Source organism: Triticum urartu, chromosome 1 (assembly GCF_003073215.2).
Source record: "Triticum urartu cultivar G1812 chromosome 1, Tu2.1, whole genome shotgun sequence".
Taxonomy (NCBI): domain Eukaryota; kingdom Viridiplantae; phylum Streptophyta; class Magnoliopsida; order Poales; family Poaceae; genus Triticum; species Triticum urartu.
The window spans coordinates 39,317,682-39,342,021 of record NC_053022.1 but is presented as its reverse complement, the minus strand read 5'-3'; the positions used below and the strand labels follow the sequence as shown (position 1 = coordinate 39,342,021).

Sequence of the window (24,340 nt, the reverse complement as noted above, 5' to 3'; positions counted from 1 at the left end):
TTCTAAAAAGAAGAGGTAGGAGTAACAAAAATATCATACTCATCAGGTTGGATTGCTCCACTGCATATACGAATACAAAAAAGGAAGGCCATTCTCGAAAGTCCCCTTCTACTCTCGAGCTCATTTGAGCCTGGGATGAACATTAAATCCAAAAAAAATGAAACAAAATTAAAAAAAAATCTGATTTTTTTGGTGCAAACCTTGACAAATATTTTGAGTGCCTGCGAATTTTCATCATGCACTGAAATCCCTGGAAGTCACAGCAAAAAATATCAAAATCAGTACTCCAAAATTCTTTCGTAAATAGCATTCCGCAAAATGATTTTTTTGCCATGATTTCCACAAAGGTTATCTCCTGATAAAATTTTGGAAACAAACAAAACATTTGTCAAAGTTTGGCACAGAAAAATTTCAGAGTTTTTGGAATTTATTTATTTATTATTTTATTTTATTTTACTGTTTATAAGGGAGCATTTGAGATCGGGACTGGAAGATACTCCTCGTCCGGCCATTCTCACTTTCTCAGTGCAGAACCATCCGCCTCCACCTCCACCTAAGCCATCGCCATCCCCATCCGCCGCCGCCGCCGCTCATCGTCCTCCACCTAGCCAGTGTCCGGCCTCCGCCACTCCTCCTCCTCCTCCACCTAGCCATTCTCCGACCTCTGCCTCCGCCACTCCTCCTCCCCCACCTCGCCGATGCCCCGCCTCCGTCGCTTCTCCACCATGCCGATGCTCCACCTCCTCCGCCGCAGCTCCTCCTCCACCTCCACCTCGCCGCCCTTGCGTTCCTGGTCTCCCCACGCCGCCTTTGCCGCCGCCACGGAGCGTGTCCGTGCCGGGGCGCTCAGCCCTGAAGACGCGCACCACCTGTTCGACGAATTGCTACGGCAGGCCACCCCGGTCCCCGAGCGCTCCCTCAACGGCTTCCTTGCCGCCCTCGCCCGTGCGCCCGCCTCGGCCGCCTGCATTAGAGATGGCCCCGCCCTTGCCGTCGCTCTCTTCAACCGCGTGTGCCGAGAAGAAACCGGCCTGCAGGTGGCAGCGCCCACAGTTTGCACCTACAACATCCTCATGGGCTGCTGCTGCCGCGCACATCGCCCGGACCTAGGGCTTGCCTTCTTTGGTCGTCTCCTCAGGACAGGCCTGAAGACAGAACAGATCACTGCCAACACCTTCCTCAAGTGCCTCTGCTACGCCAAACGGACGGAAGAGGCTGTGAACGTGCTGCTTCATGGGATGTCCGAGCTCGGCTGTGTGCCGGATGCAATCTCATACTCCATTGTTCTGAAGAGCTTATGCGAGAATAGCATGAGTCAGCGGGCACTCGACCTGCTCCACAGCGGGCACTCGACCTGCTCTTTCAGTGTGGTGGCATATAGCACAGTCATCCATGGCTTTTTTAAAGAAGGCATAACAGGCAAGGCATGCAATCTATTCCATGAAATGATACATCAAGGGGTTGATCCTGATGTGGTGACGTACAACTCGATCATTAATGCATTGTGCAAGGCCAGAGCAATGGACAAGGCAGAGCTAGTCCTTCGGCAGATGGTCGATAAAGGTGTTCAGCCCAATACAGTGACTTATAATTGCATGATTCATGGATATTCCACGTCAGGGCGGTTGAAAGAGGCTGTTAAAATGTTGACAGAAATGACAAGCCGTGGTCTTATACCAGATATTGTTACTTACAATTCGTTGATGACTTCCCTTTGCAAGCATCGAAGAAGCAAAGAAGCGGCAGAAATATTTTATTCCATGACTGCCAAGGGCCACAAACCGAATGCTGCCTCGTACCGTATTTTGCTTAATGGGTATGCCACTGAGGGATGCTTTGCTGATATGATTGATCTCTTCAACTCAATGGAAAACAATGGTTTTGTAGCCGACTGCCATGTTTTCACCATATTAATTGATGCATATGCTAAACGTGGAATGATGGATGAAGCTATGCTCATATTTACTGAAATGCGGGAAAAAGGAGTGAGTCCCGATGTATTCACCTATTACACTGTAATAGCCGCACTTTGCAGATTGGGTAGGCTGGCCGATGCTATGGACAGGTTCAATGAGATGACTGATATGGGTGTTCAGCCGAACACAGTTGTTTATCACTCCCTAATTCAGGGTTTTTGTATGCTTGGTGATTTGGTTAAAGCTAAGGAGTTGGTGTCTGAAATGATGAACAAAGGTATTCCTCGTCCTGACATTGCGTTCTTCAGTTCAATAATAAACAGTCTATGCAAAGAAGGAAGAGTTATGGATGCACAAGATATCTTTGAATTGGTTATAAGCATAGATGAGAGACCTGACGTCATTACATTTAACTCACTGATTGATGGATATGGCTTAATTGGCCAGATGGATAAAGCATTTGGAGTGCTTGATGCCATGGTATCAGCTGGCATTGAGCCTAATGTTGTTACGTATAGTTCACTTCTTGATGGCTATTGTAGAAATGGAAGGATCGATGATGCTTTGATTCTATTCAGAGAAATGCCGCGCAAGAGAATTAAACCTAACACTGTTACATATGGCATCATACTGCATGGGTTGTTCCGTGCTGGGAGAACTGTTGCTGCAAGGAAAATGTTCGATGAGATGATCGAAGGGGGTATACCAGTGAGCATTTCCATATACAATATAATACTTGGAGGTCTTTGTAGAAATAATTGTGCAGACGAAGCAAACACACTATTTCAGAAATTAGGAGCAATGAATGTCAAGTTCGATATTATAACACTCAATACCATGATTAATGCAATGTTCAAGGTTCGGAGAAGAGAAGAAGCTAATGATTTGTTTGCTGCAATATCAGCCAGTGGGTTGGTGCCTAATGCTTCTACTTACGGCATAATGATAGAAAATATTCTAAAAGAAGGATCAGTGGAAGAAGTTGACAATATGTTTTCATCAATGGAGAAGAGTGGTTGTGCTCCCAGCTCTCGTCTTATAAATTGTATCATCAGAATGTTGTTGGAAAAAGGTGAGATTGCCAGGGCCGGGAATTATTTATCTAAAGTTGATGGGAAGATCATCTCACTTGAAGCTTCAACTACTTCTTTGTTGTTGTCTCTCTTTTCAAGGGAAGGGAAATATCGGGAAAACATTGAATTGCTTCCTGCAAAGTATCAATTTTTCATTGGATTTGGTTGATTAGTTGATGCATTGTCTATGTGGCTAACTCAGCATTGTTGAACCTTTTGCTTTCCACAAGGCCCTCCTGCCAGTAAAAGATATCCAGATTGCCTGCTTGCAGAAAGTAGATCTGTCACTATTTCATTGAGTTCATTCTGCGGTGTGTCAAAACCACAAGAATTTGAAATGACTATGGAACTTTTGATCTTTGATGGGTGAGGAAAGTTAGACCAAGTAGTCATGAATGGTTGCAATTTTGGGGCTAATGGCTTCTGATTGCGATTAGGGAAGGTAACCACAATGAATACTAATGCAATCTTTTGTAGTAGCTTCCTGAGATTTTGCAATCTCTCTAAAACAGTCATTTTCCTTTATATGCATGCAATTTTAGCCATGTCATTCTCAACGATCTGCTCTGTATGCAAGTGGATTTACTTTTACTTTGAGATATTTTCTCTATTGTCAGGGCGAATGGGTCCTGGAAGAACGATGTTTGAGCGGGCTGATGCTATGCTCAAGTATTGGATATACAAGTTCATGCCACTCTACGCTGCCAGTTACACTGGTGGAGTCTGTTGCATACACATAGGAGAAATATTTTCAGTATGATTTCTTTCTGTTTCACTCCATTGAAAATTCAACCACTTTCCTTCCCAAATAAAAAACTACTTTCTTCATGATGTAGGTAAGGTACGGCAAAGAATTCACTGCTGTGACCTTTAGCTTCAGTGCGCGTGACACCAACTCCGCCTTGGGTGACAGAGGAGAGAGAATTGATGGATCTGATTGATGAGACCGTCCTGCTCTCGTACGCGTATGTTGTGCATTCCTCTCCATTTCTGCTGTCCTCAATTCTCTGTCGCTACTGCTCTTCCATAGTAAATTGTTCCAAGAATCCAAGCTGCGACCTTTACCTGTCAATTGGTCATCCAGTGCTCAATGTTTTGTTGCTGATTAAATCACACTGAGTGGGACGAGGCACTGCTGCCAGCCTCGCATCGATTCGCTGTGTTTACGCCTCTCCGCTTCCGGAGCTCACATATATACAATGAGGTGTGTGCCAACACCATACCCATTAGTCTCCCTCTTTTCTTCCTCAGACCCCAGCTTCTTTTTACCTAGTGTAATCTGAAAAATAGTAGAAGGTCGCTCTGCCCTTCTCACACTCTTGCTTAATCATGGATGGACAGCGCCGCTGAGACGTAAACTGTGTTTTCAAGGAATTGAGGTGGATTGAAGGCGCAGGTGAATTTACTAGAACTGCAAATATGGAACTCTAGAAGTAGCTGTAGGTGGTTGTCCCGATAACTTGAAAGGCTTCATTCTGTATGTTGCTGAAACTTTGGTTACATAAAAAATTGGTTCGGTAGCATATCTAGCTAAGCATTCAGCCAAATTACTTTTTGTATACAGCTGGCGTAACTTACATGTTTCTCTATACGGTGTTATTTAGCGTTTTTGTCTGTAGTGTTCAGCTGTTAGCTGCATTAAAACAGCAGTAGTTCTGCATACGCAGAAACAGGAACGCAGACATGTTTCTGTTGTTGCTAACTTGTAGTGCTAAGCAATTAATTGTAGCAATGCTTTGTTTGTGCTGATGGTATATGGCTTCTTTCAGAACTGTTCCCGAAAGATGGATGTGGAAGGACTCACTGCAAGTAGAACTCGCCACACGAAAAGGAAATCTCACAGAAAGTTCTCTTTTGTGCCTTGCAAGATCTAATGGCCAGAAATACTTTCAACACCTGAATCTGACCCACTGCTTTGAATAGAAGAATACTGTTGAATTCTGCAAATTCAATGAAGTTTGTCAGGTTAGAATCAGTTTAAGCACCAACTGTGTGTGTTACACAAAAGAAATTTGTCTGAACAAGCACTTGTATTCACTTATGATGTCATGCCGACCATCTTTGCGCTTTAGTTATACATACAGTATAAAATTTGATTTCTTGTGTTCAAGCAATGATGCACTCACAGAAGCGTCTCATGGATAACGGAGGGGTAATCTGTCGACAGCAAGGTTTCTCTGGCCTCGTTGCTCAGATGTCTCCTCCGATTCAATTCTGAGCAAGTAATACGTGCAGAACTTCCTTTTCCAAAGGATAAATCCTGCTTCCTTTGCTATCTTCGACAAATTGATAGCGCAGTCCAGGTTCTACCAGTGCCAAACCTTGTACTCTTGCATCCAATCAGCCAATAGGAAATGTGTCTCATTGATTTAACTCTTAAGCATTCCTCTGATGTATCATCTGTTGATGAGCTTACTTTGGAACGGGAAGAAATGCGATCTCTGAACCAGCATGGTGTGACTCTACAGTTCATCTTTTTTTTCTTTACCTGTGATTATGCTTGAAAGATTTGCATGGACATATTGTACTTCCTAAACAGTTCATGTTTCTTTACTTGCCATGCACACTCGATTATGCAAGGCCTATAGTCTTATATTGCATATGGATTTTTGTGTCACATACATAGATGCTAAGCATATTTCTTTCCGTTTTCTATACAAGCAGGAATAACATGAGCTGCAGATGTATTGAGGCTGTAAAAGTGCGCCATACTATATACGTCAATGGACTCGCCAAAACCATCACGCGGCTGCAACTGATTGAGCAACTGAACTGCAGCCTCCCCGAGTTTCATCCTGTGATATGTTCTGGAGAGAACTTCATCCGGTGATTATGAAGAAGAATCAGCATAAGTTAAGAACATCTGATCGAAATAGCCCCCCATAGCTTCCTCGATGACTTTACAGATGCGATCTGCATACATATATAGTACCTTTTTCCCAAAGGGTTGTGATGAATGCTAGGATTTTACGTAGAAGGAGCAATGAATTGTTGTATTCTGTACATACGCGACTATGCACGTTCAATTTTCAGCAGGTAAATTTGTAGGATTCTCTATACATAAAAGGAGAATGACACAAAGGAGTAGTGCCGGCGGCAGAAGTCATGAAGAAAATCCTGAGAGAAGTTCCATTATGAAAGTCATGCAAAACTCTCTCTTTGCAAGTAAATCCTGAAAGTATCTGCAGATACATATGCATAAGTGAGTACCCGGTGAGGAAACTCGCCCAATTAATTAATAATGAAGAAAATATTTGTTTTTTTATCCGATGAAGAAAATATTTGTTGCCACTTCAAGTGTACTAGGATACACCAAATGGTGTTGCAGCGCAGATACCTTAGTTCTCAAGAGTCCACCTTCTAGACTCCTGCTGCGCACCGATTTGGACTCGTCATTAACGGCTACTCCTTCGTAAAGAAATATAAGAGCGTTTAGGGAGTACCAGGAGCGTGACGGATTGATCTAATCTAATTGTATGTTCCAGCAGCCCAGCTGGTGTTTACACTGGGGCGTTGAGGTAGATGACACGCGTGGGCCCTCTGTTTAGCCTGTGTGCCCATAGAAGGTACCGATCCCCATGCTGCCTGAACAGTCTCCATGAAGCCGTCAACTTTAGGCCAAAATGCTTCAAAGCGGAAGCGCCGGTCCACCCTCCAATCGGCATTAAGCTCAAGGAGCAACGGGCAATGGTCAGATATGGCCGATCCCACGGCTCCTAGAAAGCGGGAGGGGTGGAGATCATCCCAGTCGTTCGTCGATAACACATGGTCAAGTTTCTCCAGAGTGGCAAGCTATCGTTCGTTGGACCAGGTGTATCTTCTGCCGTTAAGGTACACCTCCTTCAATTCGAGTCTATTCAGCATGGACCGATAGCGAGACATGATCCTCCTATTGATCGCCTGGTTGTTCTTGTCTTGGTCGCCCGACAGAGAACAAGACGTAAGATAAAATGCAAAGTCGCCACCATGAAATAAAACCTTGCCAAATTCCAACAACCACCAAAACTGTTAGGAAGCCATGTATATATTGAGGGTCTGTCTATGTCACATCTAGATGTGAGATAATATCTCACATCTAAACTGACATCATCATATAATATGTCCCCATCCGTTGACAAACAATAAGCCTGGTTGCTCCCGATCACCCCCGCAGAAGGATGCTTGTTTGTTTGCGTCGGCCAGTTTGTTTGTCGTGTGGGCAGCCCATCCCTTCCAGCCAGCTACCCCCGCCACCTGACCTTGTTTTTGTTGGGCTTTTTTGTTTGTTTGTTTTTCTACACGAAAAAGGCCACATGTGCACGCAGACCTGGGTCTTGTTAGTAGATTTTTTTTTTTGCAAGAAAGGAGCTTAGGTGGCTCAGGAAAAAGTGCAAAAACCCAGACAGGTTTTATGAATGAACAGAAATGAACAATGACTGATTAGTCAAACTCTGAAGATGAAAGACTAGCAGTAAAAAATGTGACGACGATCTGAAATTACTGAATATAATGAGTCAAACTCTCTGAACATGATGCAAGCTCTATGAACAATTACTGAAGATAATGAGTCAAACTCTATGAACATGCTGCATACTCTCTGAACATTGGCTCATAACTCAAACTCTCTGAACATGATGCATGCTCTCTGAACAAAAATAGAAAACTGAAAACATGATGCATGCTCTCTGAACAAAAATAGAAAACTGAAAACATGATGCATGCTCTCTGAACAAAAATAGAAAACTGAAAACATGATGCATGCTCTCTGAACAAAAATAGAAAACTGAAAACATGATGCATGCTCTCTCAACATATGCACTGAACAAAAATGAAAAACAACTTGCACGACATGCCTTTTTTGCTGTGAGTTCATTGTGCATCCTCACCTCTTGTACCCCCTATGCAACAACAAATCCTATCGAATCACAGCACTGAAAATACAAAATTCTCGCCAGCCCAAAACATAGGGCAGCACAGGCACGGGGTCGCTGCCCTCACAAAAAATCCAGGGCCGCAGTGGCTCAAAATAACGTACATACCTACTTGTGCACACCCAGAGCACGAAAATTCGAGCTGTGCGGCAGTAATTTTGAGCATGTCGCACCAACAAAAATCAGGCAGGATAAGAGGGGAAAAGTGAGCTACTCACTGCCTCTTGCCGAGAATCAGCTGCGGAGAACTCCGGGACGGTGCCGATACCGATGATCCCGTCAGCCGCGCAGAGCTCGCAGGCAGGGCCGAACGACGGTGCCTTATCGGCGACACAGAGGTCGTCGGCGGTGTGGATGCCGCAGGCCTCGACAGCCGCGCAGCGCTCGCCGGCGATTTCGGTCGCCATGGGCTTCGAGCTTGTCGCCCCCGTCTCTTCCTCCTCCTCTGCTCCACCGATTCAAACAGTGCGCAGATAATTATTGGAGAGCCGTTGTTATTTTGGAGATTTTGTAGAAAGCCCCCTACAGAAAGTTTAAAACGGGCAGTTCAGTGCAGAACCCTGTGTTGAGTACCCCTACAAAAAGGAAAGGCATTTTGAGGGTCTGCCTTGTAAAAATTTGTGAACTCAAAACTGTGATCTGAAAAAAATAGGTCACTGAAAACACTAGGACAGCTACGAAAAATAAACAAAAAAAAACAAAAATGAAAAAAAAATAAAAACATAGTTTTGTATTCATTGATGAGTAGCAACTCGGGGCTCTCGAGTTATTGGTTGGCGTCGACTTGCAAGTCTATCTTAAAAAAAGATACCAAAAAATGGTTCTGACTATATACAAAAAACTAGTTGCAAAAAGTCAAGGGGGATGACTTGCAAAAAGTGACATGGAAAAGAAAAACTACAGGCCCACACTGGTCGAATTGCAACACAAATTGGCCACAAAATTGCGAGTCAAAAGTGCACTTGCAACTAGGGTAGTTATAGCTTCACAAAAAAAACACCTGAAGTTGCGAGACGAGGGTTGACTTGCAAAGTGACATGAAACGAAGAACTATTGGTGCATAATTGCGAGTCGGCGGTGGACTTGCAAATTGGGGCAATCACACACCTACACAAAACACCAAAAAGTTTCGAGACGAGGGGTTGAATGGCAAGTGATATGAAAATAAAACTATGGGGCGATTAGAAACTGGGAAAAAGAACCACAGTTACAAGTCAAAAAGAGAACTATATCCCGAGTTGCGAGTTGATGGTGGACTTGCAACTGGGGTGAATACAAACTACGAGTACCCCCACTCCTCCGAGTTGCGAGTCGAGGGTCGATTTGCAAGTGGCATGAGACAAAAAGAACAAAAACAACCATCGAGTTGCGAGTCTATGGTGGACTTGCAACTCGGGGCGGGTACCGAGTTGCGAGTCAAGGTGGACATGCAACTGGGGCGACTACAAAACTACTTCCCCAAGTTGCGACTCGATGGTAGACTTGCAACTGGCCGAAGGAAAAAAAAACGCTAGTTGCGAGCCGAGGGTTGATTTGCAAGTGGTATGAGGCAAAAGAACAAAAAGAGCCCTCGAGTTGTGAGTGGATGGTGTACTTGCAACTAGGTCGGGTACCGAGTTGCGAGTGGATGGTGTACTTGCAACTAGGGCGGGTACCGAGTTGCGAGTCGATTGTGGACTTGCAAGTAGGGCGATTACAAACTAGGCAAAAGAAAACACAGATACAAGTCAAAAAAGAAATACGTCCTGAGTTGCGAGTCGATAGTAGACTTGCAACTGGGGCGAATGCAAACTACGCCCCTCCCCCCCCTCCCGAGTTGCGAGTTGATGGTAGACTTGCAACTGGGGGTGGTTACAAAAAGAACACGGAAAGTCACCCACCCCCCTAGTTGCGAGTAGAGGGTCGATTTGCAAGTGGCATGAGACAAAAAAACAAAAAAATACGACCTTGAGTTGCGAGTCGATGGTGGACTTGCAACTAGGGGTGGTTACCAAACTGCAAGTCAACGATGGACATGCAAACTGCGGCAATTACAAAACTGCGTCCCCAAGTTGCGACTCGATGGTAGAGTTGCAACTGGCCGACGGACATAATCGCTAGTTGTGAGCCAAGGGTCGATTTGCATGTGGCATGAGACAAAAGAAAAAACCTCGAGTTGCAAGTCGATGGGGGACCTGCAACTAGTGCGGGTACCGAGTTGCGAGTCGATGGTGTACGTGCAACTAGGGCAGGTACCGAGTTGCGAGTCGATGGTCGATTGGCAACTAGGGCGGGTACCTAGTTGCGAGTCGATGGTGGACTTGCAAGTAGGGCGATTACAAACTAGGCAAAAGAACCACATTCACAAGTCAAAAAAGAACTACATCTCGAGTTGCGAGTCGATGGTGGACTTGCAGCTGGGGCGAATGCAAACTACGCCCCCCTTCCCCCGAGTTGCGAGTCGATTGTAGACTTGCAACTAGGGGTTGTTACAAAAAGAACACGGAAACTCCCACTCCCCCTCTAGTTGTGAGTCGAGGATCGATTTGCAAGTGGCATGAGACAAAAGAACAAAAAACAGCCCTCAAGTTGCGAGTCGATGGTGGACTTGCAACTCGCAGCGAGTACTGAGTTGCGAGTCAACGGTGGACTTGCAACTGGGGCGATTACAAAACTACATCCCCAAGTTGTGACTCGATGGTAGACTTGCAACTTGCGGACTGAGAAAACCGCTAGTTGTGAGCCAAGGGTCGATTTGCAAGTGACATGGGACAAAAAGATCAAAAAAGCCCTCGAGTTGCGAGTCGATGGTGTACTTGAAACTAGGGCGGGTACCGAGTTGCGAGAGGATGATGGACTTGCAACTAGGGCGGGTACCGAGTTGCGAATCGATGGTGAACTTGCAACTAGGGCGGGTACCGACTTGTGAGTCGATGGTGGACTTGCAAGTAGGGCGATTGCAAACTAGGGAAAAGAACCACATTTACAAGTCAAAAAAGAAACTATGTCCCGAGTTGCGACTCGATGGTGGACTTACAACTGGGGCGAATGCAAACTACGCCCCCCCCCCCCCCCCCCCCCCACCCCCGAGTTGCAAGTCGATGGTAGACTTGCAACTAGGGCGTGGTTACAAAAAGAACACGGAAACCCCCACCCACCTAGTTGTGAGTCGACGGTCGATTTGCAAGTGGCATGAGACAAAAAACAAAACAAAAAACGCCCTCGAGTTGCGAGTCAATGGTGGACTTGCAACTAGGGGCGGTTATCAAGTTGCAAGTCAACCGTGGACCTGCAAACTGGGGCGATTACAAAACTACGTCCACAAGTTGCGACTCGATAGTAGACTTGGAACTCGCCGACGGAAAAAATTGCTAGTTGCAAGCCAAGGGTCAATTTGCAAGTGTCATGAGACAAAGAACAAAAAAAAAATCTCGAGTTGCGAGTCGATGGTGGACTTACAACTAGGGCGGGTATCCGAGTTGCGAGTCGATGGTGGATTTTTCATTGACATCCAGAGCACATGAAAAAGAGCAAAAAAATGTGGCAGCAGACATTACCGCAAAGCTTTCATTGAGATCCCGAAATAACATGCCAAAGCTCCTGCCGTTGTTCATCCCACAATGAACGAAGCAAACTGGGCACAACATCCTGATTTCGGAGCTGAAAAAGCAAAAAAAAAAGGTGAGTTCCTAAAGAATACCAATTACACCAAAGATAAATGATGGAAACAGACATGGGCATGCAACAAAAACATATCATGACTCACATCATTCATGAAAAGCTACAGAAAAAAATACTGATCCTGTACAGTTTCTGCATCCATGAAAAACTATAAAATAAGCATGATAGAACATATCATGTACAGTTTCTGCATCCATTTTAAAATGACTCATCATCTGGTAGTTAAAAAAAAAAATCAAATCCACAACAAACAGTATCAAAGATGAACATCAGTATATGGTTCAAAAAAATCCCTACTAGTACAGTTCTGATAACTCATCTGGAGCACAAACACATCATTACAAGTGCTCCCCACCCCTATGATGGATCCCCATTTTTTGAGAACTGATGTTCATATACTATACATGAAAAAAGAAAACATGTATAAAGGTTATATACGACCTTGGAAAGTACAAGCATATACCCTGACAGATAAACATCCACATGTGAGAAAAGTCCTACTTGATCTGTTAGGAAAAATGGAACACAATCTATCACGACAGAACACACACACAAAAAACAGTTAACCATCAAATGACTAGTTCACCCCTACTTAAAAAAATACGACGAGAAAAGCAAACAATTACCAATTGAATGTGTCACCAGTCTCACAAAATTTACTTACTAGCTATGGGCGCGGAGCCAGGCAAAAACAAAAGACAAATCTACAAACAACAGTATCAAGAAGAACAACAGTATATGGTCGGAAAAAATATCCTACTAGTACAGTTCTGGGAACTCATCTGGAACACAACGCACCCTTGCGAAGTGCTCCCCACACCTAATCCTCTTAAGAAAAATGGTTAACCCTCAATTCGTACAACCAACAAAACAACTTGAACCTCAATTCGTACAATCAAAACCTAATCAGCTACTGCAAACACAGAGAACCTACTTCTACTTCTACTGAATATAGCAAAAAATGACAAGAAAATGAAAAACCAGATAAACTACCACCTACCAATCCACTGAACACACACAAAACTACCACTGATAGTTCAAATCCACTGATAAAACCCTCCTCCCTCACATCTACGTGGATCCAAGACCACTGATAAAAATCTCCCTTCCCTCACGGGGGGGGGAGGCCAGAAGGATCCCCATTAACAAGCAGATGAAAATCTGGAGGATCGGAGACAAACCCTAGAACATGCGGTACATACAACACAAGCAGAGGGGAATGGTACTAAAAATCGAAAAGAAACTACAAGAATCAAGAAGAGAAACTTAATTCACCGGGTCTCTACCCCCTCTTCCCTTCTCCCTCTTCAAAATCACCGTCGCGTGCGAGAAGCTCTTTTTTTTTGAGGGAAAGCAAAGCTTTATAGATCAACGACGGACGGGCATATCGCCCGACACGCAAGCAGCCACTTTGGGCGGTACAATGTTATCCCACTCGACACACGTGTTCGGTGGGCAATTACATCCAATCTGTGCTAACTCATGAGCCACAGAATTCATGGTACGTCTACATGCGCTAACGCTCCATTTCGAAAACCACATCTTGAGCTGGTACTTTGTATCTTCAATGATTGCTGCATAAGGCGAAGAATCAACACGATGGGCATCCATTGCCTCGGCCAGCAGCTTGGAATCCGTCTCGAAGTTGGCCCGGACAATCCCCATCTCAGCCGCTGTGGTCACGGCCGCCGCCAGAGCATTGACTTCCGCGCCGAAGGCATCAAAAACCTGCTCTTGACGTCCTGCTCGGGCAATGAGGACAGAACCGGAGCTATCACGAGCCACCACGCCCCATCCACTGAAGGAGTTACCCGGAGAGAAAGCACCGTCCAGATTAATCTTTGTGGTATCATCCACCGGCGGTTGCGAGAGGGAAAACTCGATGGGCGCTCTCTGCAGAAGAATGCAAGGCGAGGACAGGCAAAACAGAGGCCCAAGCCCAAAAATCTGAGAGAGAAAAACAAACACGACCCGGCCCCAACTAACAACGACGTGGAACGGGCCACGCGCGAGACAAACGAGTCGCGAGCCTGCGTTTGCGCGAATCTTACAGAGGCTAGATCCAACGGCTCAGACATTAGATGTGAGATGGCTATTTCACATCTAGATGTGAAATAGCAAATCTGATATATTGATCCAACAAAAGGATAATCGGCCAACTGATCATGGAGCAACTTTGGCCTCATAGGGAGACAACATCTGAACGCTCCCGATAACACTCAAGAAAGGAGTCAGACCGAGCACCTTCAGAGTTCGGAAAATGTTATTAATGCTCAACATTTCAAATGCAGGAGCTAACGCAAAACGAATGCATCCTGTTTATTTCGTCCAATAGAGTAAGTATTATAGTACAGCTTGAAAATTGGGCTCTAACCACAGCAGCCACAGTAACTAATGTACACAGGCAGGCAGTTTCGGAGCAAACATGCTTCGCCGCTCCTCTCCCTCTACAACACATTTGGAGGCTGCCATGGCTAATTCACGGCACAAGAAGAACTCAGCAGCAAGTGGAGGATAAAAAAAAATACTGTACTGGGATTAGAATATAGCGACATTCTATCTGGGGGTGGGGTGGTATAAGTAGATAGATATACAGACGGACAGTCCTCAGCTTTGGGTCTTCTCTACCTTGGCCTTGATCTTCTGCTCGAGGACCGCCTTCTCCGTGTCGAGGTTGAACATCCTGTTGAGGGCGTGCATGTTCTCGAGCGTCTCCTCCAGGGTGCGGCTGTCGCTGCCGTCGCACCTCAGGTGCTGCAACGGGCCGTGGAGGAGCTTGTTCACGATGCCCGTGCTCAGCTCCTCGATGGACCTCCTCATCTTCTTGTTCAGGTTGTCCTCCCCGATCTTCTGCATGCACTTCTCGAGCTCCGACGCCCTGATCCTGTCGGCGTACGACCGCAGCTTCTTGATGGTCGGGACCGTCTCCAGCGAGTCCCTCCAGGCCTCGAACCGCTTCAGTTCTTGGGTGATGATTGCCTGGGCCTCCATTGCTTTCCTCACACGGTCCTCCTTGTTGGCTTCCACCACCTCTTTCAAGTCGTCGACGTTGTATACCCGTGCATGCTCCACTTCGGATAGACAGGCGCCGACGTTCCTTGGGACGGATATGTCGACGAAAAGCCGAACACCGCCCATGGCAAGAGAAATAGGAGGAAGCGCCTCCGCATGCTCCTTCGTGAATAGTAAGGACTCAGATGCCGTGCTTGTGAACACGACATCGGCGTCAGCAGCGGCTTCATACATCTCCGTAAGAGGCCTGTACACAATCTCGATATCTTTCATCTCCTCGCGGATGGCATCCACCCTCTCCACCGACCGGTTCACCACAACAACCTTCTTGCATCCTTTGGCGATCAGATGTTTGACCACTAATTTCCCCATCTTGCCAGCACCGATCAAAAGCATCCTGGCTGACAAGCACTCGGACTTTGGAAGCTTCATCATCGCCAATTCAACCGCAGCCGAGCTGACAGACACAGCGCCAGCTGATATGTTGGTCTCGCAGCGGACACGCTTTCCGGCCGTGATTGCATCCTTGAACATCCTATCAATGTTCTTTCCGAGGCCTCCGCTGTTTTGCCCGTTTCTAACAACTTGTTTAACTTGAGCAAGGATCTGTCCTTCTCCAAGAACCAAAGAGTCGAGCCCAGCGGATACCTCAAACAGATGGCGCGTGGCATCACTGTCACGCAACATAAAGAGATGCTCCCTTAGCTCGGAAGCAGGGATTCCACTTTTCTGCAACAAAGAACAGCATGATGAGCATTAGAGCTTCATTGAATATACTGCGCTCTTGAGCAACCAAAAAGAGCTAAGCAGGGCAAACAAGCATTTGATCAAATAACTCTCACCTTTGACATCCAGTCTACTACTTCTCTAATACCGCGGTTCCACGATAAAGCCACCACATATATTTCCATTCTGTTGCAGGTACTAAGAACAGCAGCCTCTTCGATATGATTCAGACTGGTGAGTTCTGCAATAGCCCGGGGCCATAGTTCCTCTGCAACAGCAAGCTTTTCACGCATGTCCACTGGTGCTGTGTGCACACTGAGGCCTATCACAGCGATGCTACTCTTTTCCTTCATGTACCCTGATAGTGAAAATAAAAGACATTGTCACATACTGCAAATAGACATTCTTTTTTTAAATGAAAGAACGGATGACTGCAAATCACCATAACATTTTTTTAGCAAGGATGCCAGAGCTCTGCCCATTCATTAAAGTAGGAAAAGAAGTTTGTTACACAGCTTGCCACAGCAAGCAAGCACAAAGAAGGGAAAGACGAAAGAAGTTTGTTAGCACAAAGCACCATAACAAATTTCCCTTTTCAAGCACAGATGCAAGAGCTCTGCTCATTCATCAAACGAGGAGAGGAAGTTCGTTAGCACAAATCGCCGCATGGAAGTTTATGCCACAGCAAGCAAAAATAAGCAGAAAAGTGAAATCACTTGAGTAGGAAGAAAAAGTAGTGCTTAAACATCCTCCTCCTAAGCCAAAACAAACAAGCAACTTTCTACGGGCGATCGGACTAGTGTACAAGCAAAGCCAAGCTACACGGGGCAAAGTCCTCATGAGCAAGGGTCGCCACGCCGACTAGATGGAGCTGATCTTGATTAAAGATGCGTCGGTGGTTCCGCTCCTTTAACAGCTACTTTCACCACATAATGATTTCTTGATATGTTGTAATTATATAAGGGGTATATTGTGTGCTTACACTGGTGGAGTCGCACACATATGCATTCTGAATCAAGTAACTGCATATCTCGAATCTTGAAGTTTTAGCGGGCAGGAGACTCAGGTTACAGAACAAAACAACAAAGAGAAGCTGAACCCACTTTTTTCCTGTAATTGGTCAATATCTGATACCTGAAGCATGCAACAGCCACTGTCCATTCTTAACTTGTTATGTTGTGTGATCTTATTAGTAATTGGCAATTTTAGTCAGGTAGGCAGGCTCCTTTATTTAGGCTGCAACAAACACTAATTTAACACATTTTTTGTTAAGCTCCTATACCAACCATACTGTGGTGCTAATGGTCTGCCAATCAATCTGTGAAGTGCGTGCCTCCTAGATGAGTTACCACTAGAACTCGCGAACCTTTCGACACTCGGTGCAGAAAAAGAAAACTAATCGAGGTTTTCCTCGAGATATCACACAATCTCTAGGTCCAATTGTCTTTGGTTCTGTAAACCTGAACAGACAGGCTGTGAACACAAGTAATTACTAGTAATGATAGATCAAGAATACTGCATGTGCTCACAAATATCAAAGCAAAACTGGGGGAGAACAATGCAGTTTCCCTAATGCGCGCACCACCAAACTAAAACTAAACCTGCACAATCTTACATCGTATCCGTCAAATTGGAGGAGGGGGAAGGGGGACTCACGGTCTGCGGAGATCTTGAACTGCTCGAGCGCGGTGATGCTGGCCGCCTTGGACGCCGCCTGGGCATCCCCGCCGGCGTCGCAGCGCACGACGACGCCGGACCGCCTCCGGCCGCCGGCGGCGACGGCCCAGGGGCACGCGGCGTGCGCCTTGGCGCTGGCGGCAGCGGCGGCGGCGAATGCGGCCGTGGCTGACGTCGCTCCCGCCATCATCAATCAGACCACCAAGAAAATGCAGCGGCGGCCTTCCTCCCTTCCCAGCCCGGCCCACGAACCGTAGGCAGATTGATGATACAGATAGACAGATAAAACCGGAGAGCGCGCGGAGAGGTCCTTACACGGCCGCTCCTCTCACCCTCCCCCTCTCTCCGCCACCGGCCGGTGCGCGCGTTCTCGGAGGGAGGATGAGCCGCCGCGAGCGTCTGCGAGGAAGAAGGCGAATTTTGTAATGCGCGCGCGTGTTGGGTTGGGTGTGGGGGTGGGGGTTGGGTTAAGCCGTGGAAGAGAATCCGGGAGGGGATGAGGGGCGCGTGCTGGCCTCCGGCCGCTGATTGGCTGCGGCGCCCGCGCGCTATCCGCTCCCCTTATCGACGCCGCGGCGGATCGCTGGCGACGGAGGGGGTCCGTTCTCTCGTCAGTGGGGACACGGCGGATTCCTGGCGGGTGGTGGGCACGCACACGGGTTCGCATGGCCGTCTCACGCCCGCATCTGCGGGGCGATGGCCCAGCGTGTCGACGTGCTGGCCACACTCCGTCCGCCGTCCCCGGCCCCGGCCCCGGCGGTCACCATCCTGTGCGGCATATTCGGCGCCTCGTCTTGTCGGGTCCCTCGTCTCGTTGATCACATTTCAACACAGCACATAGACAATTTGAACGTGTGACAACAAGAAAGATGTTGGCCCAAGCTCCGCACAAAAGCCTTGTCCTCCTCCATCTTGCACTTCTCCGCCCTACTCTTCCTCTTGGTTACTCACTCTCCTCGACCTCCTCGATCTCAGTTCACCGCCTCGGCTTCTCTCGTTTGAGTACATGGCATCGACATCGCAATGTCATCGAGCCCAAGTGTGTGCTCGTGGTATCGGCCGAATCCACCTCGTCCCCGGCCGACGGAGGTGAGAGGGGTGACGGTGCGGCCGCAGGACGCCGCTTAGTACTCCCCAACACCACAGTAGGTCGAGGGGGAAGCGTCAGGGTGGCCGCGGTCTTCTTTGGGGTTGTTTGGATCAGTGCCTTGGACGCCATGCCAAAATTTTAGCCGTTGACCCAACTTGGGCGCTCATTTGGATGGAGACCAAAAAATTGGTGCGCCCGCACCCTCACAGCAGCCTTAGTTCAATTCGTAGCCAACTTTTTGGCAAGGCATGGGCGCCCAAATCCTGTGCCAATTATTTGGCAAGCCCGTGATTGGCAAGGCAGATATAGGCGCAAACCAAACAGCCTCTTTATCTTTATCGCCGCCACCGCCGTGTTGCCAACCGCCTTAGCCTACGGCCGACGGTCCTTTTTGCCGGACGGCTTAGGCAAGGATGGCACGACTGTGACGGCGGAGCGACTACCGATGACCATCGGCGACGATGTGCTGTCGATGATGTTCCTCCCTTGTCGTCGTTCTTTCAGTGGTAATGCATGTCGAATTTGTGTTCATGACCGCTGGTGGGTCTTTGGCACCGATGATGGTGCCCAGGGGTGTGGCGGGGGACGACATTTCCATTCCTTCGGTCATCGGGGAAGGGGCGGCTGGCGGTGAGGATAAGGATAGTGGTGTCGGGTAGGGAGATTGTGAGGAAGCGGGAGGCTGCAGGCGGCTTTTCACTCAGACTGCCCATGGTTGAACTAAAAATGAGCAGATGGGGGAGTTTTGGGGCTGGGGGTCATATTTAGGGAAAAGGTCATGTAAGGGGTTTGCTAGCTACCCCTTAATCCCCTAAACAAAATGTTTCATCTGTATTTGTGGGGCAGCAAGGGGTGTCGAGGGGTCCTCCTTCGTGCGAGCTGGCCTCCTCGGGCTAGGGACGGGCCACTACTAGGAAAATGGCTATAGATAGGATTGACACTAATGGCACACCAGGGAAGTAGTGCGCCACTACTATATATTAATGGCGCACCAGTTGGTGATGCGCCATTAGTGTGGAAGACACTAATGGCGCACCAGAAAACAGGTGCACCACTAGCGATAATTTTTTTTTCATTTTTACATACATACTAATAGCGCATCCTACCGAAGTGCGCCATTACTAGTTCTAACTAGTAATGGCGCACCAGACAGGGAGTGCGCCAGTATTGAATTTTTTTTATTTTTTTTTTTGCAAAACTACTAATGGTGCACCGCCTCACAGTGCGTCATTACTAGTTTAAACTACTAATGGCGCACCCTGTAGAAGTGCGCCATTAGTATATATTTTGATATCATGAATATTTTTAAAATTTCATGGACACTTTTTGATATCATGAATATTTTAAAATTTCATGGGCATTTTTTGAATTCATGAATATTTTTTCAAATTTGATGATATTTTTTCATATTCAATATGATAAAATATTGAATATTTATGAGGACACTCGATCTCAATCCCTCTCCATCTCGATCTCGATTCCCCCTCCATCTCGATCTCGATCCCACCCGCGCCTCCTCTCCCCTCTTCATTTTAAAAAAAATAATAATAAAAAAGTGTAGACTACAATTATTGTTAAACAACAATTATTACTTTTTTTATAAAAAAATATTACTGTTTCATATTCATATTCATTTTCTAAAAAATTATTACATGCAACAAAAAAAATTACTTATGGCGCACCTCTGGCTGGTGCGCCATTGCTATATATAAAAAAAGATTACTAATGGCGCACCTCTGCCTGGTGCGCCATTGCTATGTAAAAAAAGATTACTAATGGCGCACCTCTGCCTGGTGCGCCATTGCTATGTAAAAAAAAGATTAGTAATGGCGCACCGACCGTAGGTGCGCCATTAGTAAGATTTCCCCTAGCTAATTCCCTCCCTCTCGCCAGATCCCCTTCATCCCTCTCCCTCGCCCCCCTAGCTAATTCCCCCCGCTGCCCCGACCCACGCCGCCGCCCCCGCGACTCTGTCTCCGTCGCCGCCCCCACGCCGCCGCCGCCCCCGCGCCTCCGTCTCCGTCACCGGCCCCACGCCTCCTCGAGCCGAGCGCCGCCTCCCTCGCCGTCCCTCCTCTGCCCGCGCCCGCGCTCTCGACGTCCTCCCGCCCTCGCGCCGCCTCGACTAGCTCCGGCTACCCCGAGTCGCCCTCGACCTCCCCAGTGAGCACCCGAGCCGCTTCCCCCTCTTCCCCCTCTTGATTTCCTTTTGATGTGTTCTAGGGTTAGGGGTTGGAGAATTTTGGACAAGAAAAGGGGTTGGAGAATTAAGTAGCTAGGGTTGGGAAATTAAGTAGCTAAGGAGATTATGTTTAGAGCATCAATGATGGGTGTTGATATACCTCTGGATAATTTTGATTTTATTCATGTTCTCAAGGAATTGGAATTATCCAGGGAACAAATTAGTAAGAAATTTGTACAGTAGCAACCAGGGGAGGTCGAGGGCAGCAACCAGGGGAGGAGAGGAGGAGCAGACCAACAGCAGCAGCAACCATGGGATGAGGGGAGGAGCGGACTAGTAGCAGCAACCAGGGGAGGAGGGGAGGAGCAGACCAGCAACAGCAGCAACCGGGGGAGCAGCAGCAAGCCAGCAACCATGGGCGGCGGCGGCGGCTGCCTAGGAGAGGGCTGGGTCGAGGGGAGGGGAACATGTTCGATCTAGGTTTCCAGGTGGTGGTTTGATACAATAAAAACATATGACAGATGGGGCCCAAAAAATTGAGTCGCTCAACCCAGAAAACACGACTAGTCATGACTAGTCGAGACTAGTCGCTCGACAGTCGCCGGGCTGAGTCGACCCTGCCAGTGCGACTCGACGACTAGTCGCAACTAGTCGAGCAACTCGAAAACAGAGGCGAACATAGAATCCTGCATGCGCATTTTGAAGCAAGACTCCTGTGATGATTTATACTGAACTTTATTTGTGTTTTATCTTGAAATTCAAACTTACTGTATCCTGAAATTCAAGCTTACTATACCCTGATTTGACTGGAGTACAATGTTGCAGCTTCACTTGTCTTCGAGTGAAATACTCCTGAATAATCATAATCAATTGTTGCATATGGCGCTATATTAGTTCTACCAAGTTGAGGGTTTCGTTAAGTAGACCTAACTTGATCATAATCAATTTTTAAGGGGCTATAATAGTTCTACCAAGTTGGGGGTTTCGTTAAGTTGCATGTACCCTGAATTCAAGTAAATTAAGTTGCCTGTACCAAGTTGAGTACTCCAGTTTTCTGTTTTCTGTTTTCGTTAAGTTGGAGTAACAGTTTTATTGCCTGTTACTGCACCTGTACTGCACATTACAAAGTCTCCTAGTACTTAAACCACCCAAGCTATGAGGCAAAAATTTCAGTTAACTGTTATGGACAATTGTCAATTTTCTGTAATGATGATGGAACATTATAAAGCATTGTACTCCAGTGTATATGAAGGATACAAAAAATTTAGCAACTTTTCTGATTTTATAAAGTTGTTCTTATATGGGTGAAACTTCACTTGTTTTTAGGCTAGTGCAGGGTGTTGCTTTATTCTGTCATCATTTGTAACTATGTCACAAATAAATTGTTCCTTCTTCTATATTTGAAGTAATGACTGTTCATAAGCTGAGGCATGGATTAAGCTGTTTCTTTGCTGTACCATTATATCTGGATGATTTTTTGTTTGGTGACCTATTATATCTGGAATGGAAGCTCACATAAGTTGAGCTGATTTTTTTCCATATGAAAGCAGAGGACCATATGGTCTGTGGCTGGGTTTTGTCTCCGACCATTGTGTCGTGATGAATTTGCAGGTACCCCGAGAGGCCCTTGAGTTTGCCGGAATGTCGATTAACTTCCGTTCCGGCAAATTCGGGTACTCCATATGTCCTATTTTCAGCAAAGGTCATGCTGAAATTTTCCGTGAATTTTAGCATGACTTTGCTAAAAATAGGACATATGGGGTACTTGCGACTAATGCATTGGCCGGGGTATCTTACTACTTAGTTAAGTAGGATCAACTGCCCCGCCATTCTTGCTGCATTAAACCATAGGTGGCAATAGAGCCAAGTGATTAGGCCCAACTTAGAATTCTCGTTAGCATCGATAAACCCTAGATGATAAACCCAACATAGGTGGCAATAGAGCCAAGTGATTAGTGCCAAGTGATTAGGCCCAACCTAGGGTGCCTCAGCATCGATAAACCCTAAATGATGAAAACTTAACTTCGCTTCTATAGGGTGCCTCGGTGTCGATGAGAACCTAAATGATGTACGCTTAGGCTTTTAGGGTGCCTCAGCGTCGACAAAACCTAAATGATGAAAGCTTAGGCTTTTAGGGTGCCTCGACGTCGACAAACCCTAAATGATAAAACCTTGGCTTTTAGGGTGCCTCGGTGTCGATAAGAACCTAAATGATGAAAGCTTAGGCTTTTAGGGTGCCTCAGCATCGACAAACCCTAAATGATAAAAGCTTAGCTTTTAGGATGCCTCGGTGTCGACAAACCCTAAATGACGTACTTTTGAATTATGAACGTAGGATATGTCGTCATCATCATCGGACGATGAAAGTCTCCCAGCGAAGTGCTACTGGTGCCACGACGATCGAGGTCTGTGCGACATGCCTCACCTGGACGATGATCGACGCTTCAGCATTAAGCTCGAGGAGACCTTCGAAGTTGAAACGGTACACAACGACGACAAGTGTTATTTTCATAATTAAGCATGACTTCAACTATTTCAACGTGTAATTTTCATCTTTTACAATTCGAGTATAGCTTATCCCATGCCATGCAAGACGCTATGTCTTGGAGAGGATGGATTTTGAAGACCATGAAATTTCTGAAACAAAGAAAATTCACCTAAGGACTCATCACGATGTGGACTTTGAAGTAAATCTATATAATTCTGAGAGCGTAACCCATTTTGGTTGCAAAAATTGGGAAGCATTTTGCAAGATGTATGGTTTTGATGAGGGTATGCTTATCACCATGGATCTTGGTAATCCTGACATCAACCAAGACAATATGGACATTTGGGTCCTTGTTGATACGCCTCCAGTTCTACCGCTATGTGAGTTTCTCAAACATAGTTATTAGCTAATTTATATTGTTTATTTCAAAATAGTTGACAGCTTATTTCCATTGACAGCTTATTTTTATTATTCAAAGAATGTGCGGGAGATGGTAGACAAAACCCACTACACCGATGGCTCCGAATTAACAACTTACAAGGAGAAAAATCATCTGGTCGGATTTTGTACTGACATTGAGAATTACATTATCCACAATCAAACTCCTCAACATTATGGTAAATACATGCCACTAGTGCATGTGTTCAACTACGGTAACTACCATGGAGATACCCTGGTAAGATTTTTACTATTACGACATTCGTGCATCTTTTGCATACTTCTAAAACTAGTACATCATTGCTAACTATGAAGTTATTACTATGTTTTTCAACAGATAATCCCAGAGAATTGTGTGCCTCATATGATGTATCAGAAAGGTAGTGTTAATGTTTTGAACATACAGCCAAGTCGTCCTACGAATCTCAACTGTCCATACGAGATTTCTAAAAGAAGTGGAGACATGAAAATGAAAGGATGGAAAAAATGTATGTACAGTCGTAAGGAGCTTCTTGGAAGCAAAAGGAAGCGAAGCGCAAGAATTGGAGACAGGATGTTCTCCATTCTCCATAATGGAGAGCCAGGGTCTATATTGTTTTATGCTATTTTAGCTTAAATAGGGTATTTAGGTCCTGCCTAATACTGATGATCATGTGCTAAGAACAATTAAGTAGGGTTGGTTCGATGACTATCAAGATGATGATCGTATGACTTGTTATGAATAACGAGTAGAAGTTGTATGATGATGATTAGTAAAACTTGTTAGGATTAGTATTACTTCCGACAAACTTGATACTCGCGGTCTCGAGGCTTGTAATGTTTTATCTTTGTTCGGTCTTTTGAATTCGGAGACTAATATGATGAATTGTATTCGGAGACTAATCTTCTATTGTATTCGATGAATCTGCTGTTGCTGTGTGCTACTGTCTATATTCTGTCAAATAATATATTTTGTAACATGTGCAAAAATCAAAAAAGTAAAAAAAATAAAACCTAATATTCATACTAATGGCGCATCACTACAGAGTGCGCCATTACTATGCCAAGTATACTAATGGCGCATCCATCCGCAGTGCGCCATTAGTGTGCCAAAGCACATGGTTAAATATGGCCCCTGAGAGGCATACTAGTGTACCAAAGCCAGTGGTGCGCCATTAGTAAAAAATAC

The 24,340-nt window shown here is 46.0% G+C and overlaps 2 protein-coding genes across 11 annotated transcripts; one reads left to right on the top strand and one right to left on the bottom strand.

Moving 5' to 3' along the window:
- Positions 1 to 479: 479 nt before the first annotated feature.
- On the top strand, positions 480 to 6,155 carry LOC125545422 (protein Rf1, mitochondrial-like). 10 transcript variants are annotated; one of them, XM_048709397.1, is made up of 7 exons: positions 480 to 2,988; positions 3,220 to 3,431; positions 3,607 to 3,743; positions 3,826 to 4,193; positions 4,331 to 4,385; positions 4,759 to 4,954; positions 5,654 to 6,154. In XM_048709397.1, the coding sequence occupies exons 1-2, from the start codon at positions 699 to 701 to the stop codon at positions 3,357 to 3,359; spliced, it is 2,430 nt and encodes an 809-aa protein (XP_048565354.1). In that variant the 5' UTR covers positions 480 to 698; the 3' UTR covers positions 3,360 to 3,431; positions 3,607 to 3,743; positions 3,826 to 4,193; positions 4,331 to 4,385; positions 4,759 to 4,954; positions 5,654 to 6,154. The 10 variants fall into 10 exon arrangements, with proteins under 10 accessions (XP_048565354.1, XP_048565361.1, XP_048565312.1 ...); XM_048709404.1 differs by having other exon boundaries at positions 3,220 to 3,743; XM_048709355.1 differs by having other exon boundaries at positions 480 to 3,431; positions 5,654 to 6,147.
- Positions 6,156 to 13,854: 7,699 nt separating this feature from the next.
- Positions 13,855 to 17,415, bottom strand: LOC125545411 (glutamyl-tRNA reductase 2). Its single transcript, XM_048709340.1, has 3 exons — positions 16,954 to 17,415; positions 15,414 to 15,655; positions 13,855 to 15,300 (listed from the first exon to the last, which is right to left on the bottom strand). The coding sequence occupies exons 1-3, from the start codon at positions 17,162 to 17,164 to the stop codon at positions 14,167 to 14,169; spliced, it is 1,587 nt and encodes a 528-aa protein (XP_048565297.1). The 5' UTR covers positions 17,165 to 17,415; the 3' UTR covers positions 13,855 to 14,166.
- Between the last annotated feature and the right edge of the window lie 6,925 nt (positions 17,416 to 24,340).

Bases quoted from the DNA above. Each gene is read 5' to 3' on its own strand.
- LOC125545422 (XM_048709355.1), top strand. From the start codon at position 699: ATGCCCCGCCTCCGTCGCTTCTCCACCATGCCGATGCTCCACCTCCTC.
- LOC125545411 (XM_048709340.1), bottom strand. From the start codon at position 17,164: ATGATGGCGGGAGCGACGTCAGCCACGGCCGCATTCGCCGCCGCCGCT. The intron at 15,656-16,953 runs GTGAGTCCCCCT...TTTCACTATCAG, and splicing joins GTTCAAGATCTCCGCAGACC to GGTACATGAAGGAAAAGAGT. The intron at 15,301-15,413 runs GTGAGAGTTATT...TCTTTGTTGCAG, and splicing joins TAGTAGACTGGATGTCAAAG to AAAAGTGGAATCCCTGCTTC.